Consider the following 23,007-nt stretch of genomic DNA (forward strand, 5'->3'; position numbering starts at 1 on the left):
AAGCCGCCTCATCCCACCTTCAAAAGGCATTTGCTTTGTTTTATCAGCAATTTCAGTTTCAGCTGAACTATACTCTGAATATTTCTACATACAATGTTTCAATATGGATTTCGAGTCGTCGGGCTGTGAATTTTAGTGCTGTTCTTTTTTGCCCGCTCTGTTTCTTCTGGCTCACAGTTGTTATTGTTGTTAGATTAATTTGCTTTAACAGCTGTCTTGTCGTCTGGTCTGCGAACATACAAATATACTCGTGAACCAAAAGGCAAACAAAGTCAAAGACAATCCCGAAGACTCCAAAACCAAGCAGCGTGTGAAACTTTTTGTGAGGGGAACCAAATGTGAGGAGACAGGAGGCGAACTTCCAACGCCAAGTGCAAAAAGACCCGAGAACTCAAGGCTGCGAAGAATTGAAGTTGAGCGGAAGAAAGAGAGACCTTTGGTGGAATCCAAAACATGGATACAGTGGAACGCGCTAGTTTCATTACTTTGGCTATAACCAAAACTATTTATTTAAAGATAAGCTTTAGTTTGTAGTTACAGTTTAGCTGTAGGTAATAGTTGAAAAATGAAAATCAGTGATTACCTTTTAAGTTTTATTAATTCAACAGTAATTATAAATATAGTTTATCACATAAGGATCAGAAAATATTTTTAATCACATAAATAATTTTAATAGTTAAGTATGTACATATAACATTAATACCATAATTAGAAAATCTTCGATTTTTATTAAGCTTAACAACAAAAATAAAAATATTATTTTTACGAAATATTTAAGTGTATTTCCTTGAGATTGTGAACTTTAAGTTATATTTACTGTACTCCTTTAGTTGAAAACTTCACATTTTTGAACGAACACTGTAAAACAATCAAAAAAGCAAGCCAGCTCATTAAATAATGAAACACATGCTGTTGCTTATGTTCCGAGAAAATCACACAAATGGAGCTTGAAGGAGACGAAATTCTCCTAAAAGATTTTAGCTGAGATACCCCTCTCTCTCAGTTTCCCACCTCTAAAAAGTAAAGATACCGGCAGACCTATTATGATAATGGAATCCAACTTAATAACAAAGGCCAACCTGTTCAAGCAAAACGGAAACATAGCTCGAAACCCATCCCAAAGCCATTTCAAAACAAAAGTTTTAACTAAATTCCCACGAACCGAGGGTTCCCGACACCCCTCGCCCTGTCATTTACAACCCTCTTTACAAGACCCATAAAGATTCATTTACAAGACAGTTTTCTTGGGACAATATCCCATTTGCATGCGTTAAATTTTCGCATATTCATGAAGACGTAAGGACACAGGACACGAGAATCCGAGACCGAAGCCGAAACGAACCTGAAACTATTGAGAAAACTACCCCTAAGGTTAACAAAAGTAAATGACCTTTAATATTGTTGTTGGGCAAATTTCACGGACAGAACGAAAAGCGGAAAACAAAGAGTGAATGGTTACAGGAACTTGGAACCGGTCGTCCTCACAGATCATTCAACTAAAACCCATCAATCCGTATACAAGAACCACACCCAAAATAATTTCAAGGGGGCGGAGATGGCAATAAAACCATTTTATATTCCGTACCCCCTCTAAGGTAAAATAACACTAAAACAAAAGCTTCGGGAGGCCCTCTCTATAGAGAGTGCAATTAAAGGTGCTTCTTGAATTTATGTTGTCATAAACCTGTAATCGAAGATGCCGCAGCGTGCACAGGGAAAACAAATAAACAATATTGATCTAAAATTGGATTTCACAACTTTAAAAAATATATGCATGGAATATTAGACATATTTAATGAAAAAATCTCAATAAAACATGTAGTCCACTATTGTTCTGTTAATTTGAGATACGTAATTAATTAATTATTAAACATCACATTGGTATGTTTATAATTTAATTTAATTAAATTAATTTTTGGCGGACCTAATTTAATACGATTTATTACGAATATCAAATATAAGCTCTTGTCGTTATAATAAATGCATTTTTTTGTTGCGGTGTACACACTTTGCAGCATGCATTTTAATATATAAAATCGTAAAAATAATAATATACAAAAATTCATAAAACTCCCGATAAAGGTGTACAAGAAACGAAGGCAAGGGCGTTGAATCCGAGAATCCATTCCACCCTCAAATCCCATTCAACATATGAAAATCAAATCAGCGAGGGTTGCCATTGTACTACGCAAACAAACAGATGTGTGTGTGTGTGTGTGTGTGTTAGGGGGAGGAAATCGTGTGCGTTTGTGTCGGAGTGTGGGTGGGGGGTGGCATTTTGGGGTGTGGGAGGGCTTCCGTCTGTCTGGGGTCAATGCACAAAAATGCGTAGAACGTGCTGGTGTCCGCCGTTTTCAACAGGGGGGTTTTTGGCTTGAGTTGAGCTCTGCTGGAAAATCGTTCACTTTTCGCACTCACCAATACTCGCCCGCACGCACTCTACACACACACAGACGCAGAATTGATGCTGGGGGCTGGCCCAAAAGTTTGTTGACCCCAACGCGAACAGACAGCAATGCGTAGTAGAATATACATACATATATTTCATACAGTGAATGCCCGCCAACTGTTCTCAGCGTTTATTGTTTTGGAAAGGTGATCTCCTTCTATTTTTGAATAATTTAATGTTTCAACTTCGAAAAACTAAATTATAAAACTTGTGATTAAAAGCATTGTACAAAACATTTTTTGTTCTTAAATTTTCAATTGAATATTAATATTTTTAAGATTCGTAAATAAATATTTGAATGTAAGGATTAAATTTTAAATTACATTTCGACCAAAACTTTTATTTTTGGTTTCTAAATGCCTTTATTACGAATGAACACTGTTCTACCAAAAGTCCTTAACTTTGAGTGAGCAGTGTATTTGGTTACCCTGTATTTCGGGGTAAGATGCGTTCCCCTTTCCTTTGTCGGCAGCCCAGGAGGGTTGATTAGCGCCACCCCCTCGGCACCCACCCCACCTATCAAGCCATGTGAAGGCAGACCTTAAGCTACCTTCCATCCCAGCCTTCCTTCCTTTCTTCCCGGGCATTAATAATATGGCTGACATGACTATTTATTTATTTGCAAGACACTTTCCCTAATGCTGCCGAGGGGGTGGCCAGACGAGAGAGGTCCGTCCCACCCTCCGGAAAAGGGATCAAAGTCAGACGCATACAAAATGCTGTTGTAAGTTTCATATAAGTTGAAACCACCCCTGCCAAAAATAAGCCACACCAATAGGGGAAAAATGCAAGTTGGGCAAGAAAATAAAAAAAACAAAATGAAATGAAAGCGGCAGCTGTAAAGTTCAACAATAAAAGTGGAAAGCAACAGAGCAAAAAAAAAAGTGAAACGAAAATGAAATGAAACTAGGCACAGGACAACACACAGGGGATGCGAGTCCTTTGAGGCCGCACAGCAACCACCACCGAAAGCAACAGCAACATGTACGGCAGCAACATCAACACCCATCAGCAATATGTGCGATGGCAACAGACGACATCGGACACATTTTACGGCTGCTCTACAGCGTATTATGCAAATCCCTTCAAGCGTAAATTGAAAAAATGTACAAATAATATAGGATACGAAATAAAACATGAATTTCAATAGCAAACCACAAGGATCACTGGCTTTTTTTCTCCATTTCCCTTTTTATTCACCTGAAAGTACAGGACGGAAATCAAAAGCTACATTTTTTTTTTAGTTCTGAAACGAAACTTTTCAATATTTTGCTTTAAAGATTTTGAAAGGCCAAAGAAATGGAATTGGGAATAAGGAATATAAAGGTATAAATTTAACATTAAAACAAGTATTAATTATTCCGGAGACAAAACATTCTTATTTAAAGAACTTTTCTTTTTCCTTTTGAATAAACGATTTTTATAAAGTCAGTTTGATATAGAGTTTGAGCCTAAATACAATAAGTAAGTATATTTTTAAGTTTAAAACAAAAAATAATATTAAATATATATTTTTCGATTGGTTTGTGTATTTTATTGATTGCACAGCAACTTTAAATCAAAAGATATAAAAAGAACGTAATTTCCTGATTGGCAAATAAGGTGGTGATCATCTTCCAAATCCTTAAGCTGAAATTCAGACGGCTTGGTATCTTGTTTTTCAACATTGCAAAATTTTGATACCCTATCGAATGCTATAAACAAGGAAACCCAAACTAAGGGGAAATAAGAGAAAAATGCATGTGTAGGTTTTGTTTGTTTTATGCCTCTCTGTCGCTGCATCTGTCGACGTCGCTGCTGCTGCGTCTGGGCTGCGATCACGCACACATAGACTAACAGAAAGAGGGGAGAGAAAAAAGGAGACTCGAGACTCAGCTTCCTTTTGACTGGCTTTTCTTACACTGTAAGGTTGGTCGAAATCAAAATAAACGTGATGTTTTATTTTCATAAAATCCCACCTCCAAACAGATAAACTATATATTAAAATATTTTTTTTTAGATTTTAGTTTTCAATTATGTTAAATCGAGATGAATAGAGGATTTTTGTTGGAGCGCAGAGCACCAGGGTTCAAACCGCATAGCCTTGTTTTATACGACATTTTTTAAATAATGAAGGACATTTTCTGCCATTGAATTAAGCATTGTATCCTAACAATTTTTCTTTCTGTGTAGTTTGTCTGGCCATCATTGTTCATTTACTTGCTTTTTATGTTGATTTTGGGAATTCTAAAAATGCCTTCATCCTTCTGCGTCTCAGTCCCCTTCTCTTCTCCTCCTTTCCATGGCCCGTATCGAATGCAGCCGGCAGCAGATGACAGGTTTTTCGCTCTCCCCCGCCTTCTGCTTCGCTGTCTTCTCCTGCTTTATTGCGCTCCCCACCTCCTTCGTGACTCGCTGCACAGGATGTTGGGAATATCACGTTGTCGTGTCCGTGTTTCCGTCTGTTCCTTGTTCTCTGTTCCTTATTCCCTGAGCTCTCCATCATCGTCTTGTGCCATTGCCACTTCGCCTTTTTCTGTCTGCTGTTGAACCCGGCTCCCCTTTGTCCCCTTCTACTTCACCGCATCCTCCATTTCATTTTGCACCCCCCCAACCGTCAATGTATTTTATTTTATTTCGTTTGGCTTTCGATGTCTGCAGCATCCTTGGAAATTTCTTGCACAGTGGAGCAGATTTAAAATATATTTATAAGGTACATAATTAAATACAAAGCAACAACTCTCCTTTTTTGATTATATATCCCTCTCTTCTCTTAAAGTCAGCATACTATCTCCCAAATTTTAGATTTGAACAATTGATTATTTTTCTTTAAGAAGTGCCCACTGTCTGACAGCATCCTGACAGGTTTTTGGTACTTCAAGTAGATACAGTCAGCACAAAATTTATTCGGACACTGTCTATTATCAAGTTTAACAGCTTATTTGCCGGAATTTTCGTAATTTTAGCAGGTTTTTTTTTACTTATCATAGAAACAGTGATTTTCAGAAGACATTACACAAACAAAAATGTAATTTTTTAAATTAGCCTTAAAAATATTAAAAGAAAAGCAAAAAAGTTGCTAAAATGTTGCACAAAAATTATTCGTACATTTCTCATTTATTGTGTTTATTTCTGAGCACAACGGTAATAGGCGATTCTTTTTAAAGTAGTTTAGTTGAAATTACTTCGGAGTAATTTTCGGCGTGCTTTTTTTTTTTTTTTTGTTAGTTTTTATGTGTTTTTTTGATACGATTGGTCAAAATAAAAGGAGTTCAAGATTTGTCACTAGATTTTCGAAAACCTATCTTAAATTCATTTTTGGAAAATCGTAGTTATCGCAAAATCGGTCGTATTAATGGAAAATCACCTTCCACAATACATAGTATAATCCAAAAATACTTAAAAACGGAATAATGAGCTTCAAATCACAAGAAAGCTAGAAGGTCTAAGATTCTGTACTCACGTGAGGGACGGAAATTTATGTCTACAGTCCTAAAAAATCCGAAAACAACATCTACAACAATTCAAAAGAATGTAGAGCAAGCGAAAATAAAAAAAGTTTGGGCCAAAACCATCCGAAACTACCTGTACAAGGCTGGTTTACATGGCAGAGTTGCTCGTCGAAAGCAATTATTTTCTGCCATCAACAAAAAAAAGCGTTTGGAGTTTGGAAAACTGCATATAACCACCCGGATTCGTTTTGGGAGAACGTAGTTTTAAGCGACAAATCCAAATTTTACATATTTGGACACTATGGGCCCTCGAAAGTGTGGAGGAAACCAAATGAAGCCATGAATGAGAAGAACTTAATTCCAACTGTTTAGCATGGTGGCGGGAATGTAATGATGTGGGGGTGTGTATCGGTAGAAGAAGTCGGTCAAATGGTCTTTATTGACGACAAAATTAATAAGAATATCTACAAAAACATTTTAAGCGAAAATTTGATTCCAAGTGATATAAAACTTGGTCTAGATCCGAAGACATTGTTGTTTCAACAAGACAACATTCTTCGTCTTTGGTGCAAGAGTGGCTTTTATATCACTGCAAGCAGCTGAAAACACCTCCCCAGTCACCTAATTTAAGTCCCATAGAACATGTTTGAGATATTCTTGAGAAAAGGATTCGGAAGCACGTCATTTCGTCCAGGGAGTCCTTAAAAACTGCATTGATGGCTGAATGGGGTCAAATTAGCGCTAATGAGACAAGCAACTTGGTAAAAAGCATGGGTCGACGCTTACAAGCTGTCATTGATGTTAGTGGAGGACCCACCAAATATTAAAAATATTAAAACATCAAGAAATATGTTTTTTTTTAATATTATATGAAGTGTCCGAATAATTTCTGTGCGTAAAATTATGACTTTTCAAGTTAATTTAAGAAAATATCTAATTTTACTGTTGAAAGTTCCTTATTTTTTTGTTAAAATATATTCTAAGAATGTTAACCTTCACGATGAAATATAAATTGTTTGTTTTCGTTACGTTTTTGTTGAGTTATTAATGAATCAAAATCAAAATCACGGGTGTCCGAATAAATATTGTGTTGACTGTATGTAGATCTTTGCAATATTCATGGCACAGATACATATTTTTACATATTTTTAATTGGTCACAACATTATATTTGTACTTGTATGACCTGTATGACTTTTGTCCAGGTTAGGCTTCTTGGGGTTTACTGTAAGTTAGGGTACAATCTTACACACGAGTGCGGAAAGTGTTTACGAATCAGTTTCGCATGAATATGCTGGGGAAGTTATTTTCCCTATATGCCATATAGTAAATGTTGTTTATTTACACGGGCCAAAAGAGAACCCTGTTTCGTATTCCCAGAACCATTTCGCACTTCTCTTTTCTCTACATTTTTTTTTGCCACGATCGTGACGCTTTTATGCAGTTCCTTTGTTGTAACCACTACAAAGCCAAAATAATTGCAAACGCAAAAAAGAAAACCATAAAAATAAGAATAGTCAGCCCAGGAGAGACCAAGAGCGAACCCCTTTTACGGCCAGGAGAGAGCAGCTGGCTCGCTCTTACACACACACAAATGTATGTAAGTCAGCAAACGCCGGCAGATATGTGTATATACTGCAGTCCATGTAAAAACAACAACAAGCAAAAAGGGCGCCCAGCATAATGGGGGAAACGATTTGGAAACGGAACGCAGCCTAGACCAAAATTGCAACGACTGCAAATTGGGGGGAACGCATGGCGCCAAACGAAACGTGAGACACACACGTACACATACAGATTATTACAACACAAGTTTATAAGCGTGGGTGAACGAAGGGATGGGGAGAGAGGAACACATGAGATAACGGAACATGCTGTCGCATTAGTCACCACCAAAACACAACAGATGTTTGTGTGTGTATGACCACCAAACAAATGAGTGCAAAGGAGTCAGAAGGATGCCAAAAAGGAGACCATACCAACCAGTGGAAACAAAATACAGTGCATATTGGCTAACCTCTATTGCGAAATTGTGAGTTTTCACAATAAGAGGTAAATGTTAAAAGACCACAAGGTGGTAGAGACCCTCTTAATTCATTTAGATAAACAATTTTTTTTCAAAATTGAATTTTCCAGAAAAAATGCCATATTTTATATATTTTAAGTTAATTTCCAGATCCAGGAATTAAATATTTTAACTGTCATTTAACGTATTCAAATTTAGTGTACTGGGAGTTGCAACAAAAAAAACAGAACAACTGTCAAAGTAATGCCAAAGCTAAAGCTTAAGCCTCTGGAACTGGTATTTTTTAGCCATCACTTCCGCCTTCGCCAGCAGCGGCGTCGTCGTCGACGGCGCAGCGGCAGAGGCAGCTGCCTTATTTTTTTAGGTGCATGAATTTGCATAATTTTTCGACCAAAAAAAGGGGGCGTGCCCCATGGCCAAAAACAAATATTAAATGACATTTTGGACTGTTCAATAAAGTTTATTTATGTGGTATTATTAATAAGCACATTTTGTGCATTTAACAAACCTGTATTGCAGTTTATTCCTGTTGCGCGCACAATGCAAAAAAACGTTAAATATTAAGAGCCGTTTTTTTACTGTATGCGTTTTTGGCCGAGTGTCGGTGTTTTTGGAGCAACTTTACGTTAAATGCATTGCGAAAATAATTGTTTGCCGTTGCAGTTTTTTTGTGTTTTCGTTTTCTTCTTCTTTTCAGGTCCCCTCTTTTTGCCGCCTTTTCTGCTGATGCTTTCAAACAAACTACACTGTGACATACACACATATACACGCAAAAGGCGGCATGCAATTATGCTAATGCGGCTGTTTGCGACACTTCTTTCTTTTTTATTTGGCCCACTCCGCACAAAACTGATTTCGCAGCTGGCCCCCAATAATATTGGCCACAAAACGAAACAAATTAGCAAACAACACACAAAGAGTCGAAAACCGCGTCCGTGTCAGAACGCGACAAGAACTAGGGCTGGTATAAACGTCGAGACCTTATCGATACATCGATAAAACAATGTGCAGAATCGACTACTTTCCGCTGCTAAATTTTTAATTTAAAATTCTAACAATAAGTACTAAAGAAAAGTTTTGTAATACATCAATTAGCTGATCGATGGGCGCGTTCAACTGAACAACTATACCACTAATCACTGATCAATAGTATTGCCGTACGTCTACTGTAAATAGCTGATGGCGTTAAAAAACACATCAATTTATATTGCATCTGTTGTTAATTTAACAGAATTTTGGAATTGGATGTTTCCGGAATGTTTACCACAGTGCTCTAACATGTAGTCTTAAGAAGAAGAATATACATTTAAAAAACAATCTTTTGGCGCCAATAACGACGCCACTGACAGTTTCCAGACCGATTAATTTAAAGTTAGCTATTTTCATATGCAGACAATCGATAGTCAAGCAATCGATTGTTAAGGCATGTGCCTCCCACGTTTTTTGTAAACAAACCAACAATAATTTAAAGGTTCTTAAAATGGGGGCATTGGCAGAGGTACTTATTAAATAAAATATTTTGTGACTTTTGATTGACTGATTTGTAAATATTTTACCAGCTAGCTGGCGATGAGAAAAACGGCGAGGGCTCGCGTACTTTTGTGTTTAGCAACGAGGGACACACGCTGGGCAATGCACTGAAAACCATTATAGCCCGCTATCCAGAGGTGGATTTCTGTGGCTACACCATTCCCCATCCCACCGAGCAGAAGCTGCACTTTCGCATTCAATCCCACCGAGATCGAGCCATCGATATACTCAAAAGGGGACTGGAGGATTTGGAGAAACTATGTGATCATACAATTGATACTTTTGTAAAGGAGATGTCTAATTTTAATGCTGTGAAGGTGGAGAATACATAAATGATTATATATAGGGACTACAATCTAGACAACACTGCGTGCCTTCTTGGGATCGTAGTTGGGCTTGCGGAGATGATGATAGTTCGGCAGCACCTTGCGAAGGAAATCGATCTGCAGGGTCTGTGATCCCTGCTTATCGATGGCCTCTCGCTGCAATCCTTGCTCGCCATAAACAATGGTGTTTTGCGGCAGAAGTTGACTGGTGTGTATCTTAATCCCAGCTCCCACAGCACAACCATTGGAAACGGTAACTCCACGGCCCACGAAACACTTGCTCTCGAATACGTTTTTATCGCCAATGCGAGAGGCCTCCACTTGGCATCCCACTTCAAAGACATTATGGTTGCCAATGCTCAAGATATTGTTGACGTCCCATGATGCGCCCGGTTCCAAGCGATGTGCTATGGTTGCATACTCCTCGATGATGCAGTTTTCCCCAATAATTATGGGTCCTGCGTCGGCGATAACGGTGGCACTTGGATGAACCACACAGCCCGACGAAAAGGTGATGTCACCGCGAAGGTTGCTCTCCTCGCAAACCACCGCTTTGGGCAGGATTTTAATCCTATGGACAAATTTTAGGGTTTAATACATTAGGTTTTCCTATTTTCCGGTGTTTAAAGCTTAAATTACCTATTTTCGGAGGGCATTTTCCAAATTGTTTACGTTTTTCTCACAATACATAAGGTGCTAAAAAATACCAACAGTGACCACCGATAAATAAAGTTCATAAGCTTTAAATGCAGATCTGTCTATTTTCAAATTACTGAGAAGTAATTCAGGAATTAAAAAAAGCTTTAACTATTATACTAATTTTGCTAACGCTTTATATTTTAGTTCACAGTAATAATGTGTCTTGTCAAATTTGTCACCTTTTTTAGTAGGCACTTCTAGTAACATCAATAAGGTTTTTTGTTTCTTATTTGTTTTTAAGCAAGATTTAAGTTTCTTCCATCAAAAATATTCCGTTTGATTATTACGAATTAAGTGCTTTGTATTTTGTGATATCCCATGGAAACGTTTTTTTTGCGTATGTCGATTTCTATGTATCCGAATTATTTGCAACGGGGCAATATATTCTGAATACGATTCTCAGCAATATTGGCAAGATTATTTATAGTCACTATTAATATTATACAAAAAGATGTTCAACAAGATTATGAATATAAATTATTAAACGTTGGTGAGCAATATTCAAAGGTGTAGCTAATTTTAGCTTTCAGCGTGTGCAATAGGTGATGGGCACCACTGGCTTTTAATCGGTCTATCGAGTATCCGGCGTGGAGTATTGTATTTTGTCAAGGTTTTAAGCTGATGCAATTTTGTGCATTAAAGTGCGAGACTTAAGGACGAGTTATCAGAAGTTTAAGTCACAAAGTAAACAACATGCCGGCCGACCAAATGGCAGATTTAACTTTGGGTAAGAAGGAGGTTCACCAGTAATAAAAAGTGCAACTATGTGGCCAGACCACGTTGTCAGTAAGTCTATAATGTGCAATATATATATATTGCAGGTGCTCTCTTTACATCGGAAAAGAAAGGAAGCGACGAGTCTGGCGATGGCAGTGAATCGAAACCCTTTAAGACCATTTTGCAGGCGATGCGTCATGCAGGAAAGGAACCCTTTCCCACTATTTACGTGGACAGCAAGGATCCCAATGCTGCGGAGTCCTTCGAACCGGCTGCCAAGTCGCAACTGAAGAAGATCCAAAAACTCTTTGTCCGCGAATCTCACAAGAATGTCGGGAAGGAGCAGCGCGAAGCGGAGGATGCAGTGAAACGTCAGCAAAATCTGGAGGATGCGCGCAAAATAAAGATCTCGGAGGATTCCAGTCTACCGGTGGCCCGTAAGATTCGCATCTTCGAGGGCGCCTCCAACCGGGACTCACGCGTCAAGGTCTACGGCTGGGTGCATCGCCTTCGGCGTCAGGGCAAATCCCTGATCTTCATCACCTTGCGCGATGGCACCGGTTTCCTGCAGTGCGTCCTCAACGATCAGCTTTGCCAGACCTACGATGCCCTTACCCTGAGTACGGAGAGCTCTGTGGTTCTGTTTGGCAAGCTAAAGCCGGTTCCTGAAGGAAAAACAGCTCCTGGTGGTCACGAGCTCAACGTGGACTATTGGGAATTGATTGGTCTGGCTCCGCCCGGCGGTGCGGATGCCATTCTCAACGAAGAGGCCCAGCCGGATGTGCAGCTGGACAACAGGCACATCATGATTCGCGGCGAGAATACCTCGAAGGTGCTGAAGATGCGAGCGGTGGTCGCGCAGGCTTTCCGTGCGCACTACGAGTCACGAGGCTACAACGAGGTAACGCCCCCGACTCTAGTGCAGACCCAGGTGGAGGGTGGCTCCACGCTTTTCAAGTTAAAGTACTTCAGCGAAGAGGCATACCTTACCCAGAGCTCGCAACTTTATCTGGAGACCTGCCTGCCGGCTTTAGGCGATGTCTTCACTATTTCCCAGAGCTATCGGGCCGAGCAGAGCCGCACCCGTCGCCACTTGGCTGAATACTCCCACGTCGAAGCCGAGTGTCCTTTCATTTCTTTCGATGACCTCCTGGATCGATTGGAGGACTTGGTTTGCGATGTGGTGGATCGTGTTTTAAAGTCCCCTTGGGGCTATTTGGTCAAGGAGCTCAACCCTAACTTCAAGCCGCCGCAGAAGCCGTTCCGTCGCATGAACTATGAGGATGCCATCAAGTGGCTGAAGGAGAACAACGTGACCAAGGACGATGGCACCTTCTACGAGTTTGGCGAGGACATTCCCGAGGCTCCGGAGCGCAAGATGACCGATACCATCAACGAACCAATTATGCTATGCCGTTTCCCGGCGGAGATCAAGTCCTTCTATATGCAGCGCTGCAAGGAGGATCAGCGTTTGACCGAAAGCGTGGACGTGCTGCTGCCAAATGTGGGCGAAATTGTGGGTGGATCGATGAGGATCTACGACAGCGAGGAGTTGCTCAAGGGATACGCACGCGAGGGCATTGATCCGACACCCTACTACTGGTACACTGACCAGCGCATCTACGGAACTATGCCCCATGGCGGCTATGGTTTGGGACTGGAGCGCTTCCTCTGCTGGTTGCTCAACCGCTACCACATCCGCGAAGTCTGTTTGTATCCCCGATTCCTCGATAGATGCAGGCCCTAAGCTGTGGAAGAGAATCTTTTCCGTCACTCGGCATTTAAAGCGGTTGAAAAATATATTGCAACACTAATCTAACTAGCTTCTGCTATTAAAAATGAAATTTATTACACTTATTAAACTGTATAACCATAAATAAAGGCCACGCCTCCGCTTCATTTCAATGATCAAAAATTAAAGATTTAGTTTATGATGATTTAATGGCTAATAAAATAGAACATATTCTTTTTAAAGTTACCCTCATTATTTCAGTCAGTTCTGGTCTCAGCTTGGTCTCAGCGACATGGTCCGAAACTGAGGTGAGTTATAAACTAAAAACAGCTGATAGCAATCAGTGCTGCCAACTTTTGAATATGTGACTTTTAAGCTTTCGCTGGTATATGAATTTTGAAATACAGATTATTATCAGAGGAACAATTTATTTCAAAATGTTTAATATTGTCGAACTATGAATTCTTACTAGGTATTGAAATATTAATATTTTTTAACGGAGCTTTAAACTAACCAATAAAATAATAGCTAAGTTAGTAGAACTATATGTTATCGACGTGTCTATCGGAGCCGGTTAATTCTTCTTCTGCATTGTTTTGATTTTGTATTTTCGGTTGTTTATTAAAGGAAATGTGGGGTAAAAACAAAAAACGGATGGCCAGCAGCAGCAGCAGTGCCGAACAGCGAGGAGGAGTCGCGCCAGGAGGATCTACAGGAGCGCGATGAGTTCGCCCACCGAATGAAACAGCGGGATGAAGTTCGCACGCGTAAGGTGGTGGACTTCATTGGCGGACGCAAGGCCATCGAGGAGGCCACCAAGCGCCTGAAGCCGGAGCATGAGAATCAAGATAAGATTGTGCCCCAAAAAAGAGAGCGAGAAGCGCCAGTACAAGAAGCAACTATTGAACATTGCCAAGGAGCCCGAGAAGGCGCGGGAACTGGAGCGCGTGCAGCGGTATTATATGCCACAGGACTTGAAAAAGGGCGAGCGATGTGAGTTAACTTTGTCTTGGGCGATATTTTGCTGTTCCTTACGGGTCAGGATGAGATCGATACCTGCCAGGAGGTTTTGCAGAATCGCGTCAAGCGGTTGGGCTCTAAAATCCGACACCTCATCGTTATACCCGTCTATGCGAATCGCCCGAGTGATATGCTGTCCGTCGATCAACATTAAACGTTGGCGCGCAATATTCAAAGGTGTAGCTTTCAGCGTCTACTGATTGCCAGGTGACGGGGACCACTGGCCTTTAATCGGTCTATCGAGTATCCGGCGGGGAATATTGTATTTTGCTGATGCAATTTTGTGCATATAAGTGCGAGACTTGAGGGCGAGTTATCAGTAAAGTTTTAGTCAGAAAGCAAGCAACACGCAGGCCGATCAAATGGCAGATTTAACTTTGGGTAAGAAGGGGGTTTCCCGGTAATAAAAAGTGCTACTACCTAGATCACGTTCTCATTCAGTCGAACGTGTCGATCTATAATGTGTAATATATTGCAGGTGCTATCTTTACATCGGAAAAGAAAGGGAGCGATGAGTCAGGCGATGGCAGTGAATCCAAGCCCTTTAAGACCATTTTGCAGGCGATGCGTCACTCTGGAAAGGAACCCTTTCCCACTATTTATGTGGACAGCAAGGATCCCAATGCTGCGGAGTCCTTCGAACCGGTTGCCAAGTCCCAGCTGAAGAAGATCCAAAAACTCTTCGGCCGCGAATCCCAAAAGAATGTCGAGAAGGAGCAGCGCGAGGAAGAGGATGCAGTGAAACGCCAGCAAAATCTGGAGGATGCGCGCAAAGTAAAGATCTCGGAGGATTCCAGTCTACCTGTAGCCCGTAAGATTCGCATCTTCGAGGGCGCCTCCAACCGGGACTCACGCGTCAAGGTCTACGGCTGGGTGCATCGCCTGCGGCGTCAGGGCAAATCCCTGATCTTCATCACCTTGCGTGATGGCACCGGTTTCCTGCAGTGCGTTCTGAACGATCAGCTTTGCCAGACCTACGATGCCCTTACCCTGAGTACGGAGAGCTCTGTGGTTCTGTTTGGCAAGCTAAAGCTTGTTCCTGAAGGAAAAACCGCTCCTGGTGGCCACGAGCTTAACGTGGACTATTGGGAATTGATTGGTCTGGCTCCGCCCGGCGGTGCGGATGCCATTCTCAACGAAGAGGCTCACCCGGATGTGCAGCTAGACAACAGGCACATCATGATTCGCGGCGAGAATACCTCGAAGGTGCTGAAGATGCGAGCGGTGGTCGCGCAGGCTTTCCGTGCGCACTACGAGTCACGAGGCTACAACGAGGTTACGCCACCGACTCTAGTGCAGACCCAGGTGGAGGGTGGCTCCACGCTTTTCAAGTTTCAGTTCTTTAGCGAAGAGGCATACCTTACCCAGAGCTCGCAACTTTATCTGGAGACCTGCCTGCCGGCCTTGGGCGATGTCTTCACTATTTCCCAGAGCTATCGGGCCGAGCAGAGCCGCACCCGTCGCCACTTGGCTGAGTACTCTCACGTCGAAGCCGAGTGTCCTTTCATTTCTTTCGATAACCTCCTGGATCGATTGGAGGACCTGATTTGCGATGTGGTGGATCGTGTTTTAAAGACCCCATGGGGCTATTTGGTCAAGGAGCTCAACCCTGACTTCAAGCCGCCGCAGAAGCCGTTCCGTCGCATGAACTACGCGGATGCAATCAAGTGGCTGAAGGAGAACAACGTGACCAAGGACGATGGCACCTTCTACGAGTTTGGCGAGGACATTCCCGAGGCTCCGGAGCGCAAGATGACCGATACCATCAACGAACCAATTATGCTGTGCCGTTTCCCGGCGGAGATCAAGTCCTTCTATATGCAGCGCTGCAAGGAGGATCAGCGTTTGACCGAAAGTGTGGACGTGCTGCTGCCCAATGTGGGCGAAATTGTGGGTGGATCGATGAGGATCTACGACAGCGAGGAGTTGCTCAAGGGATACGCACGCGAGGGCATTGATCCGACACCCTACTACTGGTACACCGACCAGCGCATCTACGGAACTATGCCCCATGGCGGCTATGGTTTGGGACTGGAGCGCTTCCTCTGCTGGTTGCTCAACCGCTACCACATCCGCGAGGTCTGTTTGTATCCCCGATTCCTCGATAGATGCAGGCCCTAAGTTGCGAAAGAGAAACTTTTTCGTCACTCAGCATTTAAAGCGGTTGAAAAATATCTTGCAACACTAATCCTAGCTTCTGCTATTAAAAATGAAATTTATTACACTTATTAAACTGTATAACCATGAATAAAGGCAGCTTCATTGCAATGAACAAAAATTAAAGACTTCTTTTATGATGATTTAATGGCTAATGAAATAGAACATAGGTAAAACCATTAGTTTACATATTTTAAATAAGGGTGTAATTCTTTTTAAAGTTAATCCTAATTATTTCAGTCAGTTCTTGTCTCAGCTTGTGATATTATCGAAGAGCTGCTCGATGTCATTGTCGACGAACTGCTCGGAGTTGTTCATGGTCTGCGTTTCGTCCAGCTCTATGTCCTCCTGCGATTCCTCGTCCTCGTCTTCTGAAAGAAAATAAAGTTTAAATTGTTTTTAAAAAATGTTATCAAGACTCTATAGCGGTTTGACCTACAATAATATGTTGTTTCTATCGGAGGAAATCATTTATTCTGTTTCTTGATCTAGAGAATTCACGATTTTTTAATTAATACCTAACAATGGAATTTGAAAACCAATATTTAATTCTCTTGATCTGGACAATAACATAGATCGAAGATAGATTAACAAGATTAATCTTAAAGATATCTATATTTAATGAATCCATCATTTGACATTTACGAATAGCAGATAGAAATGTAATTAGGACTTTGGAAATCATTGCATAATTCTTTGAATCTTAAGAAATCTTATAAATTGGGATCATCTTTATTAAAATTAATAAATGAGTAATAATCGGTCTATCGAGTATCCGGAGTATTATATTTAGCTGATGCAATTTTTTAAGCTGTTGCAATTTTGTCCATATATGTATGTAAGTGCGAGACTTGAGGGCGAGTTATCAGTAAAGTTTTAGTCAGAAAGCAAACAACGTGCCGGCCGATCAAATGGCAAATTTAACCTTGGGTTAGAAGGGTATTTACCAGTAATAAAAAGTACAACTATGTAGTTAGACCACGTAGTTAGTCAGTCAAACTTGTCTTGTTGTCGCGATGAGTGAGGCGATGGCAGTGAATCCAAGCCCTTTAAGACCATTTTGCAGGCGAAAGCGTGGACGTGCTGTTAAATGTGGGCGAAATTGTGGGTGGATCGATGAGGATCTACGACAGCGAGGAGCTGCTCAAGGGATACGCACGCGAGGGCATTGATCCGACACCCTACTACTGGTACACCGACCAGCGCATCTACCGAACTTTGCCCCATGGCGGCTATGGCTTGGGACTGGAGCGCTTCCTCTGCTGGTTGCTCAACTGCTACCACATCCGCGAGGTCTGTCTGTATCCCCGATTCGGAAGAGGAACTTTTCCGTCACTCAGGATTTAAAGCGGTTGAAAAATATCTTCCAACACTAATCCTAGCTTCTGCTATCAAAAATTAAATGTATTACACTTATTACACTGTATGACCAAAGACCAATATAGATTAACCAAAGACCAATATAATCTATATGGGTCTTTGGTATAACCATGAATAAAGGCCACGCCTCCGCTTCATTTCAATGAACAGAAATTAAAGATTTTTTTGATGATGATTTAATGGCCAATAGATAAACATAGCAAATGAACATAGTTATCTATCACAATTTTTATTTATTAAATAAGGGTGTAATTCTATTAAAATTATTCAGTTCTCGTCTCAGCTTGTGATATTATCGAAGAGCTGCTCGATGTCATTGTCGACGAACTGCTCGGAGTTGTTCATGGTCTGCGTTTCGTCCAGCTCCATGTCCTCCTCCTGCGTCTCCTCGTCCTCGGGCTCGTCCTCCTCTTCGTCGGCCTGGGTCACCGCTTCCACCTCAGCCGTGAGGTTCTCCTTTCGGTAATGGTTGCGCAAAAGTTCGCTAATGGTGCCACAGACAATCTGTCGCACCTGAGCATCGAATCCTGGTGGCAACCAACCTGTTCGTTCGTTGCACACGGCACCGGTCAGTGGTGTGGGAATCTTCTCCAGCATCTCCTGGATCTTCACCATGCGGACGTCGGAATACCGCAGCATGCACTGCCTCGAGCGCGGCAACTTGTGCTCATCGAAGTAGGGGTAGTCAATATCCTGAACCAAATCGGAAACGCGATCCTCGATGGGGGCGAACGGAGCATTAGCTGCCCTCCGTTGTTTAACGAATTTCTTAGCGTACACGAATTCCGAGAGGCCAGTGCTGAAACGGAGCCGGAAGTCGAAGGTCTGGTAGTAGCGACTGTTGAAATCCTTGCGAGGATCGTAACCAAAACGAACATACAAAGTTCGCCATGGACCGTTGCTGAAGTAAAATGCCAGCGAAGGAGTGATGCACTTGAGCTTGTCATTGGTCAACCCAGATTCATATTGCAGTGCAATCCTGGTCCAAATTGGGCAGTCATCGAATAGCTTTTTCACTACGGCCAATTGCTCATCGGAAACGTACTTCACCTTGAGACGTTTGAGGTTCTGCGAGTCCGCCTGAGTGGGAAAACTGTCCACCATGTTAAATGAGACCACGCCCTGGTTGTCGTACGTGGCCTTGGACTGCACGCCCAGCACCTCCTGTTGGCCATCCTCTGCTCCGTCGATGCGGTAGGTGCCCGAATATACCACGTCCACGTGGGTGAACAGTTCAGGCAGGGCCAGGAGTTGATTGTGCCGTCTTCTGAAAGATGATCAAGTTGAAAGTGCTGTTAAAAAATGTTATACTCTATAGCGTTTTAACCTGCAATGTTTCTTGATCTAGAGAATTCTAGATTTATTTTATTAATACCAAACAATGGAATTTGAAAACCAATATTTAATTCTCTTAATCATTGATAGATTTACAAGATTAATCTCTATATTTAATGAATCCATCGTTTGGTATTTACGGATAGCAGATAGTAATTTAATTAGGGACTTTAGAAATTCTTTGAATCTGAAGAAATCTTATAAATTGCGATCATCTTATTAAAATTACTCACTTAAAAAAATCCAAATCAGAGGTGTCCCTGGGTTTCAATTGATCTAAAGCATATGTGAGCTCCTGGGCAACATTGGCATTGTCACTTTTTGGAGTTGACCACAGAGGCAGATACTGAAAGTCACAAAGTGCTGAGGGCGGAGATTACATTATGATGTTTCGCCTTCAATCCCGACTTGAAACTTACTTTCGAAGGTAAAGCTCCTGCTGCAGTGGCCCAAAACCCGAACAAAGTATTCCGGAGGCCGTTGCTTGTCCTTTTTATGACGCCTCACAGTAATGGAGAGCAGGACGCCAGTTTTATCCGTGCAGTCACCAAAAGTTGGTTTGTTGTAGGGATTCTCCGGGTGGAAGTGCAACGCCATACGTTTTACTTCATCGCCCAGTACCTTGGAATTGGAGTAAGATTACTGATCATCTGGCCATAACAAGACCACCAAATTTACCTTGGACACATTGATAATGCCGCCCAGAGTGGCTATCATCCGGTCAGGATTGACCACTTTGCCAGGATATTCAATCAACTCATATTCCTTTTGCGGATTAAAACTCAATTGGCGCGACATGGTCCGAAACTGAGGTGAGTTGTAAACGAAAAACAGCTGATAGCAATCAGTGGTGCCAACTTTAGATTAGCTGAAAATTTTGAAAATGTGACTTATCATAAATAATACAAATACAAAATAATTATTCCCAAATGTTTCATCTTGAACTATTACTTGGTATTTGGTTATTGGAAATATATTTTATTGTTTACCAAAACTAATTTAAGCCAATCGCTTTTAAATGGATACCAATTTAAAAATAGCTAAGTTGGTAGCACTATATGTTATCGACGTGTTTATCGGAGCCGGTTAATTCTTCTTCTGCATTGTTTTGATTTTGTATTTTCGGTTGTTTATTAAAGAAAATGTCGGGTAAAAACAGGAAACGCACGGCCAGCAGCAGCAGCAGTGCCGAGGAGCCGGACAGCGAGGAGGAGTCGCGCCTGAAGGATCTGCAGGAGCGCGATGAGTTCGCGCATCGACTAAAACAGCGGGATGAGGATCGCACGCGTAAGGTGGTGGACTCCACCGGCGGGCGCAAGGCAATCGAGGAGGCCACCAAGCGCCTGAAGCTGGAGCATGAGGATCGGGATAAGATTGTGCCCCATTTGCGACTCCAGTCGCGTCGCCAGTACCTGGAGAAGCGCAAGGACGACAAGGTGGCCGAGCTGGAGGCAGACATCCTGGACGATGAATATCTCTTTGATGAGAGCGTGTAAGATCGTGGTTTTGTTTCCTTTTTAACCATCTGTAACCAAATAATCCTTTTCTTCCTTTAGCCTAACCAAAAGGGAGAAAGAGGAGCGCCAGTACAAGAAGCAACTGTTGAACATTGCCAAGGAGCACGAGAAGGCACGGGAACTGGAGCGCGTACAGCGCTATCATATGCCACAGGACTTGAAAAAAGGCGAGCGCTGTAAGTTATCTTTGTCTTAAGGATAATTCAGTAAAATTACTAATTATTTTTGATAATGTTATCTTATTCCCAGCTGAGTACGTTGAGGTTGATGACTTCGAGAAGCAACCCAACTCCGAGCAAAAGAAATGGGAAGCCGAGCAGTTGGCTTCGGCGCGTTTCCAGTTCGGTGCCAAGGACGCCAAGGCGCAGGAGGAGTACGAGTTGCTCCTTGATGATCAGATTGACTTCATTCAAGCTTTAACCCTGGATGGAAGTCGCGAAAAGTCCTCTAGCCGCCAGCCGGAACTCACTGAAAAAGAACGCAAACGTTTGACATTGGATGAAACCAAACGATCCCTGCCCGTTTATCCCTTCAAGGACGATTTAATAGCTGCTGTGAAGGAACACCAGGTGCTGATTATCGAAGGTGAAACGGGATCGGGCAAAACAACCCAGGTGCCTCAGTATCTTGTCGAAGCTGGATTTACCAAGGACAAGAAGATGATCGGGTGCACCCAGCCACGTCGAGTGGCCGCCATGTCTGTGGCGGCGCGTGTGGCCGAGGAAATGGGCGTGAAGCTGGGCAACGAGGTGGGCTACAGCATCCGTTTCGAGGACTGCACCTCCGACCGTACCATTTTGAAGTACATGACGGATGGTACACTTCATCGCGAGTTTCTTTCGGAACCGGATCTTGCTTCCTACAGTGTAATGATTATCGATGAGGCTCACGAGCGGACACTGCACACGGACATTTTGTTTGGTTTGGTCAAGGATATTGCTCGTTTTCGGCCTGAACTGAAGCTCCTCATCTCCAGTGCCACTCTGGATGCGGATAAGTTCTCCGCTTTCTTCGATGATGCTCCCATCTTTCGGATACCCGGTCGCCGTTATCCCGTAGATATATTTTACACCAAGGCCCCGGAAGCGGACTACATTGATGCGTGCTGCGTTTCAGTTTTGCAGATCCATGCCACTCAACCTTTGGGCGATATTTTGGTGTTCCTTACGGGTCAGGATGAGATCGAGACCTGCCAGGAGGTTCTGCAGGATCGCGTCAAGCGGTTGGGCTCTAAAATTCGAGAGCTTATCGTTATTCCCGTCTATGCGAATCTCCCGAGTGATATGCAGGCCAAAATCTTTGAGCCCACTCCTCCGAATGCTCGAAAAGTTATCCTGGCAACAAATATAGCAGAAACCTCGCTGACCATCGATAATATCATATATGTAATTGATCCTGGGTTTGCCAAGCAGAATAATTTTAATTCCCGCACTGGCATGGAGTCGCTTATGGTGGTGCCCATTTCAAAGGCTTCGGCCAATCAGCGAGCGGGCAGAGCGGGACGCACAGCACCAGGAAAGTGCTTCCGACTGTACACGGCATGGGCATACAAGCACGAGCTGGAGGATAACACAGTTCCGGAGATTCAACGCATCAATTTGGGCAATGCAGTGCTTATGCTTAAGGCTCTGGGCATCAACGATCTGATACACTTTGACTTCCTGGATCCTCCGCCGCACGAGACGTTGGTGTTGGCTCTTGAACAGTTGTATGCCCTGGGTGCACTGAATCATCACGGAGAGCTGACCAAGCTGGGTCGGCGAATGGCAGAGTTTCCAGTGGATCCCATGATGGGCAAGATGCTGCTTGCCAGCGAAAAGTGAGTAATGGGAACTTCATTCTTATTAAATTCTTGGTACATTTGCTAACTCCCTTTGCAGATACAAATGTTCGGAGGAGATGGTTACCATTGCAGCTATGCTGTCCGTCAATAGCGCCATTTTCTACAGACCCAAGGACAAAATTATCCACGCTGACACCGCCCGAAAGAACTTCAATCACGTGCACGGCGATCATCTAAGTCTGCTGCAGGTGTACAATCAGTGGGCGGAGACGGATTACAGCACCCAGTGGTGCTACGAGAACTTCATCCAGTACAGGTCCATGAAACGGGCTCGGGATGTGCGGGAGCAGCTGGTTGGACTCATGCAGCGCGTTGAAATCGATATGGTTAGCTGTCTTCCAGAGACTGTAAATGTTCGCAAGGCAGCCACCGCCGGATACTTTTATCATGTGGCGCGTCTTTCCAAGGGCGGTCACTACAAGACCATCAAGCACAACCAGACGGTGATGATACACCCGAACTCTTCGCTTTTTGAGGAGCTGCCACGATGGGTGCTCTACCACGAACTGGTCTTCACCTCCAAGGAGTACATGCGGCAGGTCATCGAGATCGAGAGCAAGTGGTTGCTGGAAGTGGCGCCACACTACTACAAGGCTAAGGAGCTCGAGGACTCCACAAACAAGAAGATGCCAAAGGGAGCAGGGCGGGCCGAAATGACGCAATAATTTGGGAGTTTCTAGGGATGCAAATAAAAAAACATTTTATCCTAAACGCTTTTAAAGTTTATTGGATAATATCTTTAAGAATGGATTTGTAAAATTGTAACAATTTTATATTGGGAAATTGCATTTTTAACAAAATAAATTTGGTTTATTTATTTGAATTCTCAAAAATTACCGCTCAGAT

At 42.4% G+C, this 23,007-nt stretch overlaps 7 protein-coding genes across 9 annotated transcripts in view; 4 read left to right on the forward strand and 3 right to left on the reverse strand.

The window, feature by feature from the left end:
* Window positions 1-8,862, reverse strand: part of LOC108038807 (brain tumor protein) — a 41,290-nt gene extending 32,428 nt beyond the window's left edge. For both annotated transcript variants that reach the window (XM_044460183.1, XM_044460186.1), the window contains exon 1: window positions 8,414-8,862. The gene's annotated coding sequence lies outside the window, so the exon portion shown is untranslated. The remainder of the gene's footprint in view (window positions 1-8,413) is intronic.
* Window positions 8,863-9,316: 454 nt separating this feature from the next.
* Window positions 9,317-9,794, forward strand: LOC108052190 (probable DNA-directed RNA polymerases I and III subunit RPAC2). Its single transcript, XM_017134532.1, has 2 exons — window positions 9,317-9,403; window positions 9,465-9,794. The coding sequence occupies exons 1-2, from the start codon at window positions 9,386-9,388 to the stop codon at window positions 9,765-9,767; spliced, it is 321 nt and encodes a 106-aa protein (XP_016990021.1). The 5' UTR covers window positions 9,317-9,385; the 3' UTR covers window positions 9,768-9,794.
* Window positions 9,713-10,468, reverse strand: LOC108052189 (dynactin subunit 6). The gene is made up of 2 exons (XM_044460187.1): window positions 10,401-10,468; window positions 9,713-10,332 (listed from the first exon to the last, which is right to left on the reverse strand). The coding sequence occupies exons 1-2, from the start codon at window positions 10,415-10,417 to the stop codon at window positions 9,792-9,794; spliced, it is 558 nt and encodes a 185-aa protein (XP_044316122.1). The 5' UTR covers window positions 10,418-10,468; the 3' UTR covers window positions 9,713-9,791.
* Window positions 10,469-11,011: 543 nt separating this feature from the next.
* Window positions 11,012-13,097, forward strand: LOC108043592 (asparagine--tRNA ligase, cytoplasmic). Its single transcript, XM_017122367.2, has 2 exons — window positions 11,012-11,187; window positions 11,282-13,097. The coding sequence occupies exons 1-2, from the start codon at window positions 11,154-11,156 to the stop codon at window positions 12,922-12,924; spliced, it is 1,677 nt and encodes a 558-aa protein (XP_016977856.1). The 5' UTR covers window positions 11,012-11,153; the 3' UTR covers window positions 12,925-13,097.
* A 1,084-nt stretch (window positions 13,098-14,181) lies between these two features.
* Window positions 14,182-16,212, forward strand: LOC108043593 (asparagine--tRNA ligase, cytoplasmic-like). The gene is made up of 2 exons (XM_017122368.2): window positions 14,182-14,310; window positions 14,408-16,212. The coding sequence occupies exons 1-2, from the start codon at window positions 14,292-14,294 to the stop codon at window positions 16,048-16,050; spliced, it is 1,662 nt and encodes a 553-aa protein (XP_016977857.2). The 5' UTR covers window positions 14,182-14,291; the 3' UTR covers window positions 16,051-16,212.
* A 1,446-nt stretch (window positions 16,213-17,658) lies between these two features.
* LOC108043589 (general transcription factor 3C polypeptide 5) lies at window positions 17,659-19,607 on the reverse strand. Of its 2 annotated transcripts, none has more exons than XM_017122362.2 (4): window positions 19,480-19,607; window positions 19,221-19,422; window positions 19,035-19,164; window positions 17,659-18,730 (listed from the first exon to the last, which is right to left on the reverse strand). In XM_017122362.2, the coding sequence occupies exons 1-4, from the start codon at window positions 19,597-19,599 to the stop codon at window positions 17,746-17,748; spliced, it is 1,437 nt and encodes a 478-aa protein (XP_016977851.1). In that variant the 5' UTR covers window positions 19,600-19,607; the 3' UTR covers window positions 17,659-17,745. The 2 variants fall into 2 exon arrangements, with proteins under 2 accessions (XP_016977851.1, XP_016977850.1); XM_017122361.2 differs by having other exon boundaries at window positions 17,661-18,733.
* Window positions 19,608-19,888: 281 nt separating this feature from the next.
* LOC108043595 (pre-mRNA-splicing factor ATP-dependent RNA helicase DHX16) lies at window positions 19,889-22,867 on the forward strand. Its single transcript, XM_017122369.2, has 4 exons — window positions 19,889-20,293; window positions 20,358-20,494; window positions 20,568-22,137; window positions 22,199-22,867. Exons 1-4 carry the CDS (start codon window positions 19,944-19,946, stop codon window positions 22,824-22,826), a joined length of 2,685 nt encoding a protein of 894 aa, XP_016977858.1. The 5' UTR covers window positions 19,889-19,943; the 3' UTR covers window positions 22,827-22,867.
* The last annotated feature ends 140 nt before the right edge of the window (window positions 22,868-23,007 follow it).

The sequence above is a fragment of the Drosophila rhopaloa genome, unplaced genomic scaffold (genome assembly GCF_018152115.1).
Source record: "Drosophila rhopaloa isolate 14029-0021.01 unplaced genomic scaffold, ASM1815211v1 contig_2, whole genome shotgun sequence".
In the NCBI taxonomy this organism is placed as follows: domain Eukaryota; kingdom Metazoa; phylum Arthropoda; class Insecta; order Diptera; family Drosophilidae; genus Drosophila; species Drosophila rhopaloa.